The 20,599-nt window shown below is 45.3% G+C and overlaps 2 protein-coding genes across 5 annotated transcripts in view; one reads left to right on the top strand and one right to left on the bottom strand.

Annotated features, from left to right (window-relative positions):
* Window positions 1–20,599, bottom strand: part of zgc:77752 (uncharacterized protein LOC393862 homolog) — a 411,733-nt gene that overhangs the window by 224,417 nt on the left and 166,717 nt on the right. The gene's annotated exons all lie outside the window — the stretch shown is intronic.
* The window catches only part of hipk2 (homeodomain interacting protein kinase 2), a 72,072-nt gene that overhangs the window by 7,031 nt on the left and 44,442 nt on the right, over window positions 1–20,599 (top strand). For all 4 annotated transcript variants that reach the window (XM_051951415.1, XM_022202399.2, XM_022202408.2 and 1 more), the window contains exon 2: window positions 9,385–10,561. In XM_051951415.1, coding sequence (XP_051807375.1) covers window positions 9,385–10,561 — 1,177 coding nt within the window. The remainder of the gene's footprint in view (window positions 1–9,384; window positions 10,562–20,599) is intronic.

Below are 20,599 nucleotides of genomic sequence, written 5' to 3'. Positions count from 1 at the left end.
TGCTGCAATACCGCTGCATGAACATCTCTGAAGACATTCAGTTGCAACATAAGTGAATGATTACGGCTGTTTCATGGCAGTTTGAGCCTTTTTTATTGAAAAATTGCAATATTTAGGACATTTTTAGGTTTGAAGAAATGGTTCTACCTTTGCTGTTCCTATTAGATGTAACAAAGTGCCTTTCAAGCCATCTTATTTTATTTAAGTAGATTTATAGTAGAAACAAGCGCTGTTTGCTGAGCTTTCAACAACCTCTGAGTTCACAAAACAGTAGCATTTATCAGACATTCATCTCTGTAAGTCTCTGGTTCTATGCTCCTCATTTGCACTCGGTTTGTTATTAAAAAAGTTTGAGCATGGCTTCATGGTAAACATGACTAAACAGAATTCTGTTCTTGTTTATGTTTCTGGATCTAAGTGCGCCGCAGCATAAACCCCCCCCCCAAAAAACACGCTGCACACCTCTTAGATCCGCTCTTCACTTCAAAGCCTGAGGCGCATTATGGGCAGCCAGCAGCTCGGCCTGGCAGCCTTTTGAACTGACCCCTGCATTCAGTCTGAGAGACAGAGATGGAGAGGGAGAATGGCACCGAGATGGAGAGTGACAGAGCTCCGAAGAGTGAGGCAGGGATGGAAGGAGGGGAGGTAGAGGAGCCGGGGTCCATCTTCTGGGGGCCCGGGAGCCCTCAGCGGCACTGTCAGAGGTCAGAGGGGAGGGAGGGTGGAGGTAGCGGTGAGTTTGGGCGGGTGAGGGTGAGGAGAGGGGGGGGATCCCACTGTGGGAGGTGGCGGTAGTGCTGTTGGGGGTCGTAGATCTCACCCTTTGTCTCATTTAACCTGCCTCCTCCTGACATCTGGGATCAGTGTCGTGTCCAGTGAGGCGTCTGTCTCCTCGGCTCCCCTGATAGAGCCCAGCAGCTGCTAACACACTACAACTTGTTTGCGCGCCTCCAGCAATTTTAGAGAAGCTGGCCCAGAAAAAGGCCAAAAGTTGACCTTTAGCTATGAGAGACCTGTTCTGTTTCCTTCACTGCTCCAGAACAGTCCGGGCCGGGCCACAGAGAGATGCAGACACCATGCGTTACACTTAAAGACATCTTTAAGTTTCATCCCTCTCTGTAACCTCATTCAGTTCCTTTAAACATTTCTGGATGAAACCACCTCTCACCGCACGCATTTCTATCTTTGCTCACAGTAAAGCATCTTCCAGTATAATGAATCATTATTTACTAACTTCCCACAGCTCCTCTTTTCCATCTGCTAAAATCTCTCTCAGTTAAACTGAGAGTCTGGGAACATCTCAGATCACAGAAACACTGCAAATTCTTACAGCGCATGCATCGTGTTTCATAAAATGTACCAAATAAAGTTGTGTGTAATTCTAAAACACAACTCACATCCTTCTTTTGAAGGTGTTTACCATTCATGCAGCCCAATTTAAATGCGTACTTCCCATATGCACACACAGTCGGTATGCGGTTGTTAAGCTGATGGTCAGAATAGCCATTTCCTGCCTGGTTTTGGCTGCTATTTGTGACTCTGAGGACACTAAATATAATGAGCTAAAGCCCTGATTTTCACGCTGAATCAGACGCAGAGGGCTGAGTTGACTAGCCATATTTATTACCTCAACTCTGTGGCCAGAAGGACTCAACAGCCATGTTTACGACACACTGTCAGTTGGATTAAGGACACATATGCCTTTGCTAAATTGGTATGGGAGCACATGTTTGTGTATGTGTGTGTGTGTGTGTGCGCTATAATCTTTTAAAAGCTGTTTGAATATATTGCGTGCTGGGGCCTCACTTTGTCAAAGAGAAGACAGGCTAGAATAAGAGACGCTACAGTAGGAGAGAAGTTTTCAAAAGAAGAAGATGAAGAGAGATTAAGAGATTAAAACGCTTTATTAAGCATGCATATTGATGAGTCACCTGCAGAATGAAGGCAGGAGTACATGTTGAGGCATCGTAAAGGGAGAAAAGAAAAGGTATGTAGCTTAAATTAGTCTGATCTGCAGACTTAATAGGCCCCGAGCACCAGATTCACACACCCCATTGAAATATCACACACTGGTGTTGCCTGGAGAAGCTAGTGCACCGTCCCCAGTTTGTGTTTGAAAGGTAAGATAGTATAGTAAAGAGCAGGGAGAATGAGAGCAGAATCCAACCAGATGTGGAGGTTATAAAGAGCGCTGATGTAATATGGATAGGAGTCGCCTGTTTCTTCCCATGTCTGTCATCTTTGCGCCAGTAAAAAGTGGATTTCATGCACCGGCATCAGCACTTATCATTATCAGAAGCACTGGCTGGTGTGTGTGTCACAACTTTCCAGCAAGAGCAGCAGCTAGAGCATGGTGGCAGAACAATAAGACACGGCCAAACCATTCCCCAACAACTTCTTTTATTTTTTACAGTTTATTGTTTGAATGCAGCTGTGTTTTGGAAATAAAGGAAGTGATATCCCTGCCTGTGAGTGATTGGTCCCCAGGCGTCGGGTCAGGTTGAACTGGTTCCTTGTCAGGGTTCATCTCTGGGTTTCCAATGGGTGGGGCATCGAATTAATCCCCCTGGGCGTGTGAATGTGTGTTGTGGAGTAGTGGTTTGATGCTGCTTGTCACTACTTAGCTAAGATGCCAGATATTTATGAAAGTCCTCACAAGCACCAGTGGTCTATCAGTGAAGACACATGTGGAGCCTTGGAAAGCACAGACTGACTGGGTTGAATTGTGCTTGTGGTGTTGTGCACATCCTTGGTGGACAGGCCTTCTTCCAGCTGTCTCTGTTGGTGATGAATGCAGCAGCAGACTCTGACCCCCGAGTTCAAGAACACACCCAAAACCAATGCTTAGTAGTCCGTTCCATGGGACAGGGGAGGGTGGGATGATGATGCCATCTCCTCAAAAAAACACTGTCCAAGTTCCTCCATCTGACATCTTTTACCCACTGTTTGGCTCTCTTCACAATAGAAATCAATTAGTCCAGGGTCGATACAGCTCTGAAACTTCACAAAGCAAATACCTGCACAATTCATTTGGCCACCCATGCAAAAGTAACAAAGGATCACACACAATAAAAACTCCAGCATTTTTGCCTTTTCTCTCTCAGTTGATCATTTTTGTGTGAGAATATAATGTGCGACCAGAGCCTTTAGAAATAAAATTAAGGTCTCTATCTATAAAATGTTCCTTCACAAACCTCATTCTCCTCCGCGGGGCCTTTTGTCCTGTGAGCATTAGTTCCAATAATGACTAAAATGTTGATAAGTAGCGAACAGGAACCTGTCTCCTTGTGTGTGCGCACATGTGCATGTGTGTCCCCATGTGAACACCAGCACCATTTATTTCTTTTGTCCTTTTCTTACAGATGAGCCGTCCTTTTCAAAACCTCAGGTTGAGGTGCATTACAAGAGCAGTAAACAAAGCTATCATTCACATTCACGCTTAAACCTCATGCAGTCTGTATATTACAGTGCAACACAAGCGGCACACAAAAAAAAATCCATACCACTCTGACTTCTTTCAAATCAATTTGCCATTGTACAGTGTTTTCCCCCTTCACATTGCACTCATATGTGCGTCCTCCCCCAGTGTTTTCCATGTCGGGTTACTGCTTCTCGCCCCAAGTTCTCATATGTTGAGCTCATTGTATTACATTGTGTCCAGCTGTCATTGTGAATCCTAATGACATAAAGAGGAAGTGTTGTGTGCTGGGGTGTTTCTCACTGTGTGTAAATGATAAGGAGTCTGGAAAGTGGCTGCTTATCAGGTGCATGGCCCTGCACTGTGTTTGCAACTGTAGTCAAAGCAGCACAGCTTGATGCATTCAGTGGATGTCAGTGCAGTCACGCCTTGAGGTAACAGGTGCCAATGGTTTATGGGTGGGCACGTTTCAGCTCCCTCTTTTTCATTTTATGCTGCCACACATGAGGCGTCTGCACAGAACAAATAGTTTCTGCTTTTTTTTGTGTTCCATTTTCGGTGTTTTATTGCTGCAGCAACAAAGACATTATTACTATCACTGTTCGTTCTTTCGTTCGTTCTTACGTTCGTTCTTTCTTTCTTTCTTTCTTTCTTTCTGTCTTTCTTTCTGTCCTGTCTTTTTCTTTCTTTCTTTGTCTTTGTCGTTCTGTCGTTCTTTCTTTCTGTCTTTCTGTCTTTCTTTCTGTTGTTTTGTCTTTTTCTTTCTTTCTGTTTGTCTTTCTGTCGTTCTGTCGTTCTTTCTTTCTTTCTTCCTTTCTTTCTGTCTTTCTTTCTTTCTTTCTTTCTTTCTTTCTTTCTTTCTTTCATCCTCAGTGGGGAGGAAGTTTAGTGCCGTGCTTTGTACACTTACTACACTCGTGATTTGATTAATAAGAAATCCAGCTCAAGCAGAGAGCCACTCTGCCACCCACCCCGCCTCCCTCCTTCCTCTGTCTCCCGCTCATGTGCCTCCTCATCTCCCGCTCCACTCCTCCACCCCGTGCCTTGGTTCAGTGCCTGGTTAGGCTGACCTGGCAGTATAAACAAGGCTAATGTTTTTCTCACACCAGCCGTTTTATGACCACATTTACAACGTGAATAGCAGCTTCCTTATCTACTGACAGTTGTCCCAGGGAACCAGGCTTCTGCAGCAGGACTGTTTCTGCATTGAAACTTTAACCACACAACGTGTCGTATCAACATATTTAGAGCAGTGCATGCACCTCTTCCTATCTAAACTCGCTCACATGTGCGACGGCTTGTGCGTGCGTGTTCCTCCTTCTGCATCTATGCGTGTGCATTTTAACAAACGCTGACTGAACATGTTATCTCACAGTGAACACAACACGTTGTATCTTTGGCTGTTTGCTTCCAGGAAGGGGGGAGAGTTGAGGGAGTGTCACATTTACAGCAGGCATGTTGTTGATTTATAAGCTGTGGAGTCCTGAGTATATCTGAGAAACAGCATTCGTATTTGCCTTTTCGTCTGTCCATATGCTAGATGGATATTTGTCCTCTTTTGTGTGCGGAGCGGAGAGGAATGGCGAGGCAGTTCCAATTGGTCAAATACTGTAGTCAGGAAAGAGCATAAAGCCTGATGGAGCAGCAGCCTGCATGACGGTATCTCCCCGCAAGCTCGTCTGATGCATTATTCTATAAATAAGCAGAGATGAGAGAGCTAAAAAAGCAGACAGGATGGTCAATAGTGGCCTCCAGAGAGAGGGAGAGAGACTATGCAGTGTCAAGCTCCAGCTCCCCCACAGAGGACAGAACTCAGGCAGGAGGCACAAACACAAGGCTAAACTGCTCTGTACGGACAAGATGTTCCTCTTCAGCGGTGTGCTCGCTGTTGCATTTAACCCTGAGTCGGTGTCACGGTCCCTACAACAGGTTTTCCACTAGTGGATCTGTTGGCTGTGATTCCTGTATGTATGCAACCTCACTCAAATTAAAGATGTATGCAGAAAAGAGGTGACAAATTTAGAGCGAACCTGGATTAATGAGTTGCAAAGGCAGATGGTTCCAAACAGGAAGGATTTGGTGGCTAGAACATAGATGCAACACCTTTACTTTGTCTTTAATTTGTGTTTGTAGGTGTTTGGAAAAAGGTTGGAGGTGCAGCAGGTAACATGCTCGCAAACGTAAGCGAAGGAGGGCGAGATAATGCTTTGTCTAGACAGTCAGAAGTCATTTCATTACCCAGTGACTTGGCCTACCCCCCCCCCCCCCCCCCCCTCCTCAGTGCCCTCCAGTCCTGCAGACACTGGGATGTCCAGTAAAGACTCAGGGTCACCAGAGCGGCTCCGCTGGTGTTAGTAGCCATTAGGCCTCAGGAAGTAGTCCAAATATATCCAGGCCAGGGGACATCGACCAGACAGACGTCACTATGTCTCTGGATAGATCTAGATAGAGGATGTCTCCATATTGTCTCTCCACTCAGACCTTGTGGTGCAGACTAAGGTTGGACCAGTTGCTTTTTTGTTTTTCGTGTATTTTTTTGCTATTAATGTGCAAAAGGATTACATCTAATTAATTCCCGTCAATAGTTTTTAGTTCTGATTCATATATAAAGTGTGGAGCTTTGAGGACAGGCATGGCTGAGTTGAATGATAAGCAGGTTTATATTAAAAGACTATTTGTATACAAAGGACTACTTGGCAGGTCTGCTGGTGTCCAAAGGCGTCCTCATCAATACTCTGTCACGCTGTCAGCAGAGTATAAATGACGGCTTTAATAAAAGACAGCAAACAGAAGCAGGTCACAGGCGAGAATGTGAGGGCCACTCATGGCCCCGCTCTCCACGCTCTATTCTTTTGCCCTCCCTTTCAGTCCATCTCTCACCCTCACATGGCATGCAGAACGGCCCTGATCCTCCCAAAAAGAAGATTAACAAACCCCTGACAGAGAAGTAATCTCTCTGAAAACATTGACTATTACCATTTCAACATGCTGCCTCTAAACAGTGGAAAATGCCTCTCTGGTATGCTTAATTGCAGTGTGTGGGACACACAGCGTTCCTTTAGGTATGCTAAATGGAAAGCCTTGGCTACTGAAGGCATTCCAACGTTGTAAATGTACAACAATGGACCTTTACAGTTTTGCGCTTGGCATAGAATTCAGAAATTCAAATAAACTTCAAGAGGCTTTTTCAAGGGAAGGTCTTCTGCACTGTGTTGTTTCTGACAACAGTATAGAGAGTTTGGTTGTTCAGATTCTAGATCATAAATATGTTTGAACTTCAGTTTGAGTGAGGACTGATTCATGAGGACTAGAACCATTTTCCCAATGAAGTATAATTGGTCACATTGTTGCCTGTGTATGTTGTCATGAGATAACATTCCAGCCATTTGACCTCTTACTTTTGGTTCATTTAATTACTTATCAGTGTTCTGCACAAGGCTCCAAACTGTGCTGCTATTTGTGCAGCTTTTGTGTCGAGAGCAGCTGTGCAGAATTTCTTAACAAGCCCAGGCTGAATTTCAAGAGTTTCCTGTGCATTTCTAAATATTTTTGTCAGCTATATTTCAGAGTCCTTCCTCTAATTTAGGGGAAACATGGGTGGCCTTCAGTTCATTGCACTGCAGAGGCAAGGTCAAATGAAGTCTTTGACCACATGTTAAAAATGACAGACTCAATGAGTGACTAAGATCAGAGAGGAATTCGTGTGATGCAAATGCAAAGAGCAGCAAGGCTCAATCTGGCCTTGTAAAACCCAGAGCTGTCCATAATCATGCTGGCAGATATGTAATGCTGGAATTTTCCATAAGAGGAACAGGCTGGCTCTGTGTCTGTCCATCCATCTTTGTGTCCATCAGTCTGTGCCTGTGATTATCCTGTCAGGCTCTCAGTCACACACTGTTGACACTGCTCTGTGACGCAACCCATCATTGAAATTATTTTTAGCGTAAAGTCCAGGCACAGGAATTGGTAATCCAAGGAGTGACATCTGGCCTTCAGGGCTTATGTGATTAGCAGAGAGCCTTGCCCCTAATAGCCTAGCGGACGTTCTTCATTACCTCTCTGGACCAGCCTTACCTTCGCCACTAGACATGAAGTGACCAGACATGGGGGCATTAGTAAAAACAAAAGCCTACGTCCTAATGCACATACGCACAGATGTGATTGAGGCTTAAATATCAGCTATATGAAGCATGGAGGTGCTGTGCTACATCAGCTACTGTACACCACTTGCCAAGCTTACAGTGAGCTCTCTAATATGCGCTACAGCTTCAATCCCGCTGCATTAGGGCTAAGACCAGATGACCAAAGAGATGACTAGTAAGTCCGAGCAAGGCTGCAGGAGAAACTAACAAAACTCTAAAAAAGTAGCAGGAGAAAAGGTCAGGGGAGTTTCAAAAAATAAAATGAAAATTTAAAAAAAAAACAATTGAGGCAAAGTATAGTGGAGGGCTGCCAGCTTCCAACTGAATTAATCATCATCTCTGCTGAAAGGGCTAATAATGACAAAGTGACCAGGCATGTCCCCTCCTCTGTGCTTTCTGTCCGCAGAATGGAGTCCACAATTATACAAGACGTCCCATCTCAGAGGGAGTATGGTCCTTTAATTATCTTTAACAGAACAAAACTTCCCAGCTTTCAAGATGTCTATTAAACACACAAAAGCAGCAATTTTTTCCAGCAGTAAACACAGTTTAAGGGGCTGTTTGTATGGGTTTTGTTAGTGTGTGTGTGTGTGTGTGTGTGTGTGTGTGTGTGTGTGTGTGTGTGTGTGTGTGTGTGTGTGTGTGTGTGTGTGTGTGTGTGTGTGTGTGTGTGTGTGTGTGTGTGTGTGTGTGTGTGTGCATGCATCAGATCGTAACATTCTTTGAATCATGCATCAGTTGATCAGCAGCAAGGTCTAACTGTGTGTGTGGGTGTTGGCATGGCCAGGTGGAAGCTCTTAGTTTGTTAGCAGTAAACTAATTTCGGGTTTACTGGAAACTGTTTAAACATAGCATTACTACAAGTCTCATATAATCTTCCTTGTTCTGTAATAATCATTTCAATGCTACAAACAAGCCTGTTTGCAAAGAGAGAGATAAAGAAAGGGACTATTTTTGGGCCGTTGTTTGCTTGGAGAAGCTTTTGCTTATTCTGAGGCAGCTTGTTCCCAGGAGTTCAGAGCACAGCCTCGCTGCAGTTTTGCTTTTGTTTTGTTGTCTTCAGGATCTGTGGTTGAGAGGGAGTTCAGTGCCCCTCTCCTGTTTTCATAGTTACTTGAACAAAATTTCTTCCACCACCTTCCCTAAAGTGAGTAATTGTGTACCAATAAATGCAAGGGCTGGGCTGTGTAGTGGGGAAGGAAATTGCAATCATTCCCTGAGATTTTTTTCTTGGCTTCTTTCTGTGTATGATTTTGTATTGCTCCTCTGTCTCTGTAGAGTGTCCCATGAAAGGGTATTCTTTTAGTATTCACTCAGCCTATTTACTTTGCTGCAGATGGGAACAGTGGGGAAATGGCATTTCCTCTGCTTGAACCAGTGGCTTGCAGTATTCAATCTAAATCTGCTTATCTGTTTGCTAACCTTTTGGCTTTTTCATGTTATATAACGATATAAAAATTCTTTACCGCACATTTTAATAAAAAACATTCCTTGTCCCAGTAGTTTTAAAGACGGATGCTTTACTACTGAAAGATGAAATAATAGTCCCACTTAGAGACAGTTTAATGCCAAAGCACCAAATGTTTAATGAAAGGTTACTTTGTAATTGTTACTTTGCTATGATGTCAAAGAGTTCAGGGGGTTAACATGCTGACGCATCAGCGTAGACACTTGGTGTTTTAATGACCTGCTCTGACCCAAGCTGTCTTTATTTAAAGCTTCTGGCTACCACTCATGTTTCAGACACTCTCAAATTCCTAACCTCTCACTTTCATTCCCCTCCTGTCTTCCTCGCTCCTCCCCTCTGTCCCCCTCTTCTCACAGGTATGGCCTCGCAAGTGCAAGTGTTTTCCCCTCACACTCTCCAGTCAAGTGCCTTCTTTAGCGTGAAGAAACTGAAGGTGGAGCAGAGTTGCAACTGGGATATGACAGGGTACGGCACACACAGCAAAGTCTACAGCCACAACAGCAGCAAGAACGTGTCGGCCACCAGTGGCCCCCTAGGCATCAACAGCTCCCTGCAGGTCGCCAGCTCCACCCTGCCCTACGAGCAGGCGCTCATCTTCCCAGCCAGCGCGGGCCACATTGTGGTCGCCTCAGCCAGCAGCACTTCGGGGGCCGTGGGGTCTCTGCTGGGCAGCGGGGGTGGAGGCAGTAGCAGCAACAGTAGTGGTGGAGGTGGCGGGGGTGGCAGTGGTGTGGGTGGTGGGGTTGGAGTTCACAACCTGACCCGCCGCAGCACGGTCAGTCTCCTAGACACCTACCAGCGATGCGGGCTTAAACGCAAGAGTGAGGAGCTTGATAACAACAGCAGCGTGCAGATCATTGAGGAGCACGGCCCGCCAATGATCCAGAACGGAGCAGCGAGTGGAGCCACGGTGGCCACGGTGGCCACTGCCACCTCCACAGCGACATCCAAGAACAGCGGCTCCAACAACGAGGGGGACTACCAGCTGGTGCAGCATGAGGTGCTCTGCTCCATGACCAACACCTACGAAGTCTTGGAGTTCTTGGGACGAGGAACCTTTGGACAGGTGGTCAAGTGCTGGAAGAGGGGCACCAACGAGATAGTGGCGATCAAGATCTTGAAAAACCACCCGTCGTATGCACGGCAGGGCCAGATCGAGGTCAGCATCCTGGCACGTCTCAGCACGGAGAGCGCAGACGACTACAATTTTGTGAGGGCCTACGAGTGCTTCCAGCACAAGAACCACACGTGCCTGGTATTTGAGATGTTAGAGCAGAACCTGTACGACTTTCTCAAGCAGAACAAGTTCAGTCCTCTGCCACTCAAATACATCAGACCCGTGCTGCAGCAGGTGGCCACAGCGCTAATGAAACTGAAGAGCCTGGGGCTGATCCACGCTGACCTGAAGCCAGAGAACATCATGCTCGTAGACCCATCTCGACAGCCCTACAGGGTCAAAGTCATCGACTTTGGCTCTGCCAGCCATGTGTCCAAAGCGGTCTGCTCCACTTACCTACAGTCCAGATACTACAGGTAAGAGCAGCAACTTTGACAAAATTATTGACCTGTGATGAAATGGATATGAAGGACTTTAGATGGGAATTTTATGCAAAGAAAGCAGAAAGAGCAGAAGATGAGGTCCTCTGTTTGTTCCTGTTTGCTCTGTTTGGCTGATCATTGTACTTCCTGCATCTTGTTTGATTTATCGCTGCTTTAATAGGAATGTTTTCATAGTTGAGCTGATTATTTGGCCAAAAATCCAGATTGGCTGCCAACCTTATGAGCTGCTGCTGAAGTCCTCCCTTCTGTCCAATTCTGTCTTTTTCTTTTTGCTGTTTGCCCTCCTAGTTAAACGCCTTCCAACATGATGCAGGGCAGTAAAACTCAAAGGCTTGATGAGTAGCCAGCTGCTTATTGTGTGATAAAAACAAGCATGTTTTAGTGTTGCTTTGATGATTGTACAAGAACTCTAGTTACCTTACAGCTTGCTGATGCTCTGGTTAGGCGTGACAGGGAATGTCTGAAGCAGTGGTGTTGTTTAGTATCACTGAGAGGTTCAGGGGAGGTTCTGCTTTTTCAGTAGTTTCAGATCTAAGAGAAAGCCCCTTGTATATGAAGGGCAACAATCATGTGGGGTGGCAGTTTGCCCACAGGCCTCTATTCACCCTTCTGCTCGCCGGGCCCCCAGACCCTCAGCCCCCCATCACCGTAGCTGGCTCCCATTTCCCCCGGGAAAAGATGAGGGGTCAGCCCGAGTTCTCCTGTGATATGTGCTTGTAATCCACACCAGCGGGCCCTGCATTAGAACCAGATGACTCTCTGGGAAGACCTTTCTTTCTTCTCCTGGTGCTTTAAAAAAATCGTTTTCACCCATAGCAAACGGCGTGTTTGGGTTTCAGCATAGGCAGCACTGGGAGGGTGGGGAGGGGACCGTGCAAGGTATCAAACAGTGTCCATGTTCTGTACAGAGAGGAGCTTTGTTTGGGGCTCTGGCCTGGTGCTGGGGCTGAGGATGAACAGGTGTGTGTGAGCCATGCTACCACACACACACACACACACACACACACACACACACACACACACACACACACACACACACACACACACACATATATGCCAGGTGGTGGCTCTGCAACTGTGCATAGTGCAGATTCTGTGGAGAGAAGTTTGTGGTCTCTGTTTAGTGGATTCTGTTGATGGAAGAGTTTGGTTTTGTTGTCTTCACAGTTTATCGCAGGCCTTTTTTTAAATGCGCCACACTGCAGACCGTTGTTTCCCATTAAAGCAGGCTGACAACAGAGAGAACTCAGAGTGAACAGTAATGAGTTTCAAACTGCCACATCCACTGCATTAACACTTTTTATCACATCTGACATGTATATTGTTTTAACTGAGCTTTAGTGTTTATCGAACTCAATTTTATCAACACATCTCCTCGACTGTCCTTAAAACGAACCGCAGTGCATTAAGATCCTTGTGTGGGAATTGGATTGTACATGCCAACGGGCCAGTGCTGTTAAATCAGTTTAAGTAACTCATCCTGAAGTAAACACCACTAGTAGCCTGTTGTTGCTCCTCGCTGTAGGTCAACAAGCAGGTTATAAAATCCTCCTGTTTGTTTTCTCTGGGAGTGATGAGTGGAGGAGAGCGTAGAGATCATCCCTTCATTTCCTCTTGGCAGCGGACGAGTGGAAAGAAAGACTCACACTGACCAGAAAATTACCCACGAGTCACCAAAGACCTAAAAACCAGGGACTTGGTGACCCTGGTTTGACACACTGGGAGCAGAGAGAGTGTCTCTGTGTGTGTGTGTGTGTATGTGTGTGTGTGTGTGTGTGTGTGTGTGTGTGTGTGTGTGTGTGTGTGTGTGTGTGTGTGTGTGTGTGTGTGTGTGTGTGTGTTCTTGTACTTGCTACATTGTGAGTACCATTTTCTGCATTTAACTATCAAAGTGAGGACATTTTTACAAAGTGAGGACATTTTGGCTGGTCCTCACTTTGAAACAGCCATGTTTGAGGGTGAAGACTTGTTTTTAGAGAACAGGTATGAATTGAGGTTTGGTTAGGGTTAGGGTAAGGATTAAGTTTAGGCAATCAGTTGTGATGGTTAAGGTTAGGGTAAGGCTCTAGGAAATGCATTACGCCTATGGATGTCCTCACTAAGATAGAAGTACAAACGTGTGTGTGTGTGTGTGTGTGTGTGTGTGTGTCTGTGTTTTCTGTGCTGCATAGCGACTGTGTGCTTTACCAGGACTCATTGTGAGGAATGAGGCAAGTCTTACAATTCAATTCAAAGAATGAGCTCACGGGAGATGAGCACTATGGGTGTCTTAACATTGTATGCAGTTCGGGCAGCAAACAAACTTCGGCTGCGGGTAGAGTTCATGGCGAGTTCAAAAGCTTAGAGGAGAACATCAAACCATCTTTGATGATTTCAGATGAGAAGATAGCGGGGTAGTTTCTGTTGCATGCACCTTTGCAGGGTGGAGATTACATACAGGTGTGCTTTTCCAGCTCCAAATAACTGCCTCTGTGCTACTCTATATCCTCCACAATAGCAACCGCATCCCTGTGTTGTATGCCTCTTGTTAAATGTAATGTTCGAGTTTATGAGTGATGAGGTAAAATGACCCCATAGAATAATAGAAAGGAGGGATTGTTGGAGCCTTTTTTATATACATAACACAGGATAAAGAGTCATTTTAAACCCAATGTAGAAATAATAAACCGACAGTCATTATCAGTCGCTTCTGCCTCCATCAATTTGCTGTTTGCATTTTAGATGTCATACATATTATTTGCCGTTGACGTTGTATATGCTGTAACAGCCTTGCAAATGAGTTATGGATTTTCCACAAGGTTGACTCATGCAAATAAAATACCAGCGTTCAAGGTAAACAAGAACAGCTCTGGTGGTGCTTAGGGTTTCAACTTTGTTCGCTTCAGCGCTTAACAAATACAGGGTCATGTAGCTGAGCTCATCTGTTCTTGTCAAACACGCCTGTCTGCTGGGCCTCTACGCTCAGCGATACTGCATGTTAATAGTCTCCCCATGATTTTTAAAATGTATTATCAACCTGAAATCTCCGTCACATCCTCCTCCTAGTGATTCTGCGGTGTGTACGTCATCATGATTACATCACTGAGGGCCTAACCCTGGTCCTACGTCTTCCTGTTCTCCCTTCCTGTTCGTCTTCTGTGCACATCCCTATAGCTAATGATGTAACAGGTAAGCTGGCTAGTCAAGCTTACTCTGTGCCAGATAAAGGGATTATTGTCTTGTCCCAGCTGAGCATTTTTGTCCTATTTATCTCGTTGGGGTGAAGGCCGTGAGATGGGTGGAATGCCGGAAGACATTATTTAAGTTTATGTAAAGTTTCCTGAGGCGGTTCAGCTGGTTGGAGCCGGACCTGTGACGACTGCCGGTTAGTGAAAGGAGGGGTGATGCACAAACAGAGGCAGGGATTGAAGGAGACGCTCACCTTACATGACTGTCTGACGCGCTGTCCTAAGCCCTTGTCATTTAAGGATGTCTCCTGCGCTGTTTCCGTGTCTTTATCTATTATAGGTGTGCATTCGTCTGGGACTCATGTCTGGACCATGCATGTGACGTTAAGACCTAATTCAAATGGGTTCCTGCACCTGTATTAATCTGGAAGAGTCAAATAATACAAATAGCCAAAGAAGCATCCACAGACATGTTGTTTTCGAGTATATTTTCTGTCTTTACCTCATTACAATAATGCTGGATGCTATTTTGTTGCTTTGGATGATGCTCCAACAGTCATTTGTTTTCATAGTGGCCCCTTTTTTTTGTTAAAAGTAGCTCCAAAGCAAACTGTTCATAGTATAGATGTGCGGATTATCCTGAGAAGTGATTTTTGTATTTGCTTCGAATGTCACTGACAGAATTTTGTACGAGGGTGGAGGCTGCAGTCTTTGAGGCAAATATGTAATTACCTCAGTATGTATGAATGTGTTCTGTAAATGGGTTAATCACGGCGCTAGGTAGAGACACTGAGAAGTAAGAATTTCAACGCGCTGATGGTTCGCTGCATATGACAATAAAGCCTTTGAATCCTTCAATCACTGAAATCAAGGAAATAGTTGGATGACCTGGCTGGTTAGTACATCTCTGCTCATCTACTGAACACTCACTGGGTCATGCCATAAGTGGACAGGTTTATCGTTCTTTCTTTGTGTGAAACTCCGTAACATTTCCAGTGCCTTCCGAGACAGAAAGGCTATTTCAGTGGATGTTGTACACCAGCTTGCTCAGTTTGCCTCCAGACAGAGGGACAGAGAAAGAGACAGAACAATTTCCTCTAGTAATTAAACATGTTGGTATTAAAAACCCACAGGCCAGAAGCTGCATTGCACATAGCGGACACGTGTCAGCACCTCCAGGTTTCCGACCAGTTGTTCAAAATGCACGCAACCGAGACTTAATACACACTGCAGAGGTACAGCCTGAGGAATTAGCCTATTAGACATTGTGGGTGAAAGGAAAATGCGTCAACAGCGTCTCAGAGGGAGGAACGGTCTTGTTGATTTCACCAGTAATCTGAAGTGGCCGGTGCTGTGTGTGCTCTCAGTGTTATCAGTGTGAAGCTAAAGGCCTCTGGCGGATGAGATCTTAATGCGTCCGAGCGGAAAACCTCAGAGAAAGCTCATATTGTGGAACTCTGTGCGTTTTCTCATTCTACTTTTAGACTCTGTGTCTTTATTTGCGTTGGCACTAAAGACGGGTGCATTCGAAGACACCCCCAGCCTTAATAAGTGATGAAATTTCTGCGTCTACATCACGGGTTGCTGCTTCGGCTGAGTGTAAGACGAGTCTCTGCCCCCACCTGTCTGTCTATCTATCTCGCTATCTGTTGTTAGCGTCGCACAACCAGACAGACAGGACAGGCGTTCCAGCACATTTACCCTGCCTCCGTGCGAAACATCAAGGGGTGTTTTAATGAATGAGGTTGCTATTAGTTACTGTTCTGTGAAGCGTGTGTTAAAGTGTAAGTGCCAGAGAGGAAGGGGGGGGGGAGAAAAGGTAGGTAAACGGCAGGATCAGGTTGCTACAGAGGAAAAGATGAACTGGAAAGAAGACGGATTTGCTCAGTGGTTGCTAACAGTTGCATGTAGATTCTTAAGAAAGTATCTCGAGCGGGAAGCAAAACGTGGGAGAGAGAGTCATTGGGTTGTGTGGAAGGTTGTTGTTTTGCATTCCTCACCAGTTACCTGGATCAGTGCGCTTTTTCCCCAAGCAGTGGCAGATTATTACTAATGCAGATGAGCTTTCATTACCTTCAGCTTGACTGCACGGCTGTTGAATCTTGTTACTTTTTTCCTGCTGACTTTCAAGTTGCTGTGTTTTATATTTAGCTTCGTCCTTCCAGCTTGTGACCACTCAGGGCTCAGGGATCATCTTGTTGACTGCAGATGCTGAAGTCACCGGTTACCATCAGGTACCCGGCGTATAAGAGAACGACCCCTAAAATGATAATTACAGCACCGTGTATTCACGATTGTGCTTTTTATGACAGTCATAACACCTTAGTATGCATGACAGAATCCTAATAACCTGCTTCTCATTTATAATTTGCCTCTGGGCAGCTCTTCCATGTGTCTCCACAGAGCAGTCAGCAAGCAGGAGACATGTAGCAGCTAAGCTAATTAACTACCGGTAGTCAAGCATATGCATTGGAACATATACAGTCGTCTGGTGCTCGGAGTCATTTTGCCAAATAATGAATGAGAATTATTTCTCTCTTAAGGAAGAATGTGAACTTTGCCACCCAGCTAATGGATACACACCTATCAATACACTCTTTGCTTCCTTTTGCACACCTCTTCTAGGACTGTGTGCCGCTATGATAAAATGCAGCTTTCTGAGTTTCACCACATCGTTTTATCCTGGCTACTTGTCTTTGTTCTGCCTCACAGTTCAATTTCCATACATTTCCCAGGATATTAAGCTGACGGAAATTAAGCTGCCTTGATAAAACACAGCAAGCCGCCCACTCCGGCTCACTAAGGCTGCAATCTCTCTGCTCTATATTGATTGGCTTATTTGAAACATAGGATTTTTCTCCACCTAAGCGTTTGGGTTGTTCAGCAAATGACGGCGAGCTGCAACTTAGCCGACCTCGCACGTGTTCGAAGAGTCGCTGCATAGAATGATCATTAAAATGTCCAGGTTTGCAGGGTTATGACCGCAGAACAATGGAATTTTATCCTCATGCGAGCCTGAAAATCAGTAACAGGACAGGTGAAATGTTTCACAGCAGTAGTCGTGTATTAATTTTCCTGTTTGCCAGAGATTTGTCTTTTTTTTTTCCAAACACCGGTGGGTTGGCAGGGTGATGACTGCCATCAGCGGTTGACTGGCACAGGTGCCCCCGGGTCTAAATAAATCATGAGGCCTCCTGCTGATCCCCCTCCTTCCACCTATTCCTGTACGCCCGCTATCCCTCCGCAGGGAGCTCCAGAAAGGGGGTAGCCCCCACCACCGCATGCTGCTCCTTCCCGCTCTCCTTCCCTTTTCTCTTCTTTTTCCCGCCTCCCATCTCACCTCTTCCATCCACTTACATGAATATTTAAAAGGTAACACCAGGATGGAAAATATGCAGCAAGGGCAATGAAGACTTGTTAAAGAGAAGAAGAAGAAAGAAAGGAAAAAAAAAAAAACAACGAAGATATGTTCATTCTGGGACCCTGAATTTTTCCTCATTTAAGGCAGGTCATGGGATGAAATTCAGATTGGTCTAATTACAGAGGCAGAGCATTAGAAAGGCGGCGAAAAACAAACCCAACAACAGGCAGACAGAGAGAAAGACGGAGAGAGAGAGTGATCCGAGCAATAGCTGTCCAGCTGGGTAGAAGACTGGGGGGTTAGGGGAGGCCCGGCAGGGACCTGCAATTGGCTCCATCCTCGCTGTGTGTGTGTGTGTGTGTGTGTGTGTGTGTGTGTGTGTGTGTGTACGTGTGTGTGTGTATGTGTGTGTGTGTACGTGTGTGTGTGTGTGTGCGTGTGTGTGTGTGTGTGTGCGTGTGTGTGTGTGTGTGTACGTGTGTGTGTGTGCGTGTGTGTGTGTGTGTGTGTGTGTGTACGTGTGTGTGAGTTCAGGACTGATTGCCACTGTGACAGAGAATGCCTGGTGTGCAGAGGCCCATGCAGGCTCCCATGAAGTTTTCTACAGAACAAAACAGATGCATTTGTTTTCTCAATTGGCGGAATTTGCTAATGTGCATATGAGGGTAAATAGTTTGGCTAATTTGCGGCAGGCAAGTGGGCAGAGCTCTCCATTGCTCAGCCAGCCAGCTGGGGCCCCTGTGTGGAGAGAAAAAGAGGCTTTGATGACCCCCCCTCCAACCACCACTGCCACCATCACCACCACCACCACCTCTCCTCCTTTCCCTCTCTCTTCATTTAGCATCATCCCTGGCTCCACACAATAACTTGATTTTCCTCTAACTAGCGTCTTAACAAATTTATCCGCTCTGCTTTTATGTCCCGCCCCTCCCTGCCTCCCTCCCTGCCTCCCTCCCTGCCTCCCCTCTCTGTTTTAATGTGTTCATCACGTTTGATAGAAGATGTTCGACAGCCCAGTTAAACATAGCTCATGTTCACGGTGACAGTTGTCGCTCTATAAAAATGTTGCTATTTTTCATTGCAGATGGCAGAATTAAATGAGGCACTGTTCTAACCACACAGGCTATTTTCAGCCCCACTCATAAAGTCATGAAATAAAAAAAAAACGACAATTTGGATTCCAGTTATTAATGGCACGCTCTCCTCACATTTGTGGCACTCAGTTTCGGAATGGCTCAAGAATGTTTTACTAAATATTTCGCTTTAGTTAGGAGGATAATGTGGAAAAATACAAGATATAAAATGAAACTACAGTCGAACAACTGATAATATCTCACGTTGAGCAATAACACAGTCATGATTTACGGGAAGTTTTTGTGTAATAATGTAAGCAATGGGAAGGGAAGTTCCAGATTTGACATTTATCAACACAAAGGATTTGATGCAGCCCTTCTTTAGCGTTGGGAAGTAGTCTGCTGTGAAGTCTTACGGGCCGTTTCCACATAACTTACACCGTCATTCTTTTATTGACCTTGTGTCTCCTCGCATATGGACGTCTCCGGGGGGTTTCTGAAGATGAGCCAGGGGAGCTTTCCATAAAAATTGCTTTTTTGGAATATAAAGGCCACTCTAGATTTCTTTTGAAGCCGTGTGCTTGTCATAAAATGGGTCTGAAGCAAATCCTATTTCACCCAAGCTTGATAAATAATTTAAAATGACTAATAGCGCCTTGTGACAGAGAATGTATCGCTGTGGTGTATCAGATTGCGGTGGTTTCGGCCTGAGGCGTAATTTGTTTGGAAAAATAATTACTCCTGTATTGGATCTTGGTTAAATATTAAAAGGGTTAGCATTAGGAATGGGGCAGCATCCAAGTGTGTTTTAGTCTGGGCAAACCCGCAGCTTTAGACATCACCGCTGCAGACAGGCTGCCACAGAACGGCTGTTTTTTATTGCTTAATACAGACTGCTACTTTGCTAAATTTCATAAGGAAGAGCATTGCAAACTAATGAACTTTCTCTGTGTGCTCAGCCACTGAGCTTTGAAGACTAATCCCTGTGTTTTATGAGCGAGGAGCGTCGGATTGTCTGTTGGGTTCAGCTGGTTATTGAGTGCACAAGCTGGGGGGCACCGAAAGAGCATTAAGACGCCGTATATCAGCCCGCAGAGGAAAGAAAACACACACAAAAAGGAGCATGTTCCGCTGAGATTGTAGATAACAAAAAAGAAGAAAAGGCAGTGATATTGCAATAAAAAAAGCAAAGAGAAAGGAGGAAGAAAACTAAAGAAAAAGAGAACAAATTAATCAGTGTAAATGTGAGCAGCGGCTACTCAAGCGTACGAGGCAATTTGGCGTGTATGTTGTGTATGCGACTGGCTGATTAAACCGAGGATATGTCCTGCCCTGCTACACGGAACCTGCCCCACGTTGCTTAAACCACCTAATGGTCAAACGATTACAAAGGTTTTTTTCTTTTTTGGTGCACATGCAGACGCCTATACAGTAAACACATGCGACGTGGCAGCAGGTGTGCTCCCACCGGCGATCTCTGAGCTGAGACAACACAAGATCTCAGTGTGTGTTATCAGCATGAACTGGACATTACTCACATCACCCCTTTAAACACAGCAGGGACATCGGGGAGGCAGCAACACACCACCACGCGTCTTTCTTTACAGCCAGGATCTATATATCATCAAACAGATGGCTTCTCTTTAAGCAAATACAGTTGTCCTTGCACCCAGCGTAAGGGAATTACTTGAGGTTTTTCTTTTCACCCCCCCATGGCTCATTTTTATGATCGTATTTCCATATTCACTCTGGCTTCAAACAGAGTCTGTATGCCATCAACATACATCCTTGAAGTAGAATTTCATAGCTCATTCACCAAAAAGTGGATGCAGACAATTTCCTATGGAGGCTTGGACATCATGTGAAGAAATCAAAGCCGAGCGTACTGTACATATGTCACACAAACCTGTTAAGACACAACCCTGGATCCTGCACAAGCTGCTTTCAACACACACAGAAGCTGAAGCATAATGGTCGCATCTGAGTGAGAAATGCATTTCACATCAATGACTTAAATAAAATGTCCTTGTAGTGGAAGTGTAGGAGTGTATACGTGCCGTTTCTACCGCTCTTTTTTTGTTTTTGTTTTTTTGGTCCTGTGTTTGTGTTGAAATGAATGAAAAACATTAACATGCATCACTTCTCGAGTTCTAAAAAGAGTCTCTCTGTTGCGGCCGTCGTCATGGCAACCAAGGCTCTTGTTCCAAAAATTGTCCGTTTGCCTCTGAAGGTCCAACACCTGAACTAGACCGGGGCTGTTTTGATCTTCCTGCCTGCCCCAACCGACAGCTGTGTACTTTGGAGGCAGGGAGGGCCCTTGAGCCACACTCTCATCTCGCTGCTATTGTTTGCCCAGGTGGGCCAGGACGTCCTATCTTACCCCACCTCCCTCTGCCCGGCTCTTTTTCTC

Source organism: Acanthochromis polyacanthus, chromosome 8 (assembly GCF_021347895.1).
Source record: "Acanthochromis polyacanthus isolate Apoly-LR-REF ecotype Palm Island chromosome 8, KAUST_Apoly_ChrSc, whole genome shotgun sequence".
NCBI classification, from domain to species: domain Eukaryota; kingdom Metazoa; phylum Chordata; class Actinopteri; family Pomacentridae; genus Acanthochromis; species Acanthochromis polyacanthus.
This window is presented reverse-complemented; position numbering and strand designations above follow the sequence as displayed.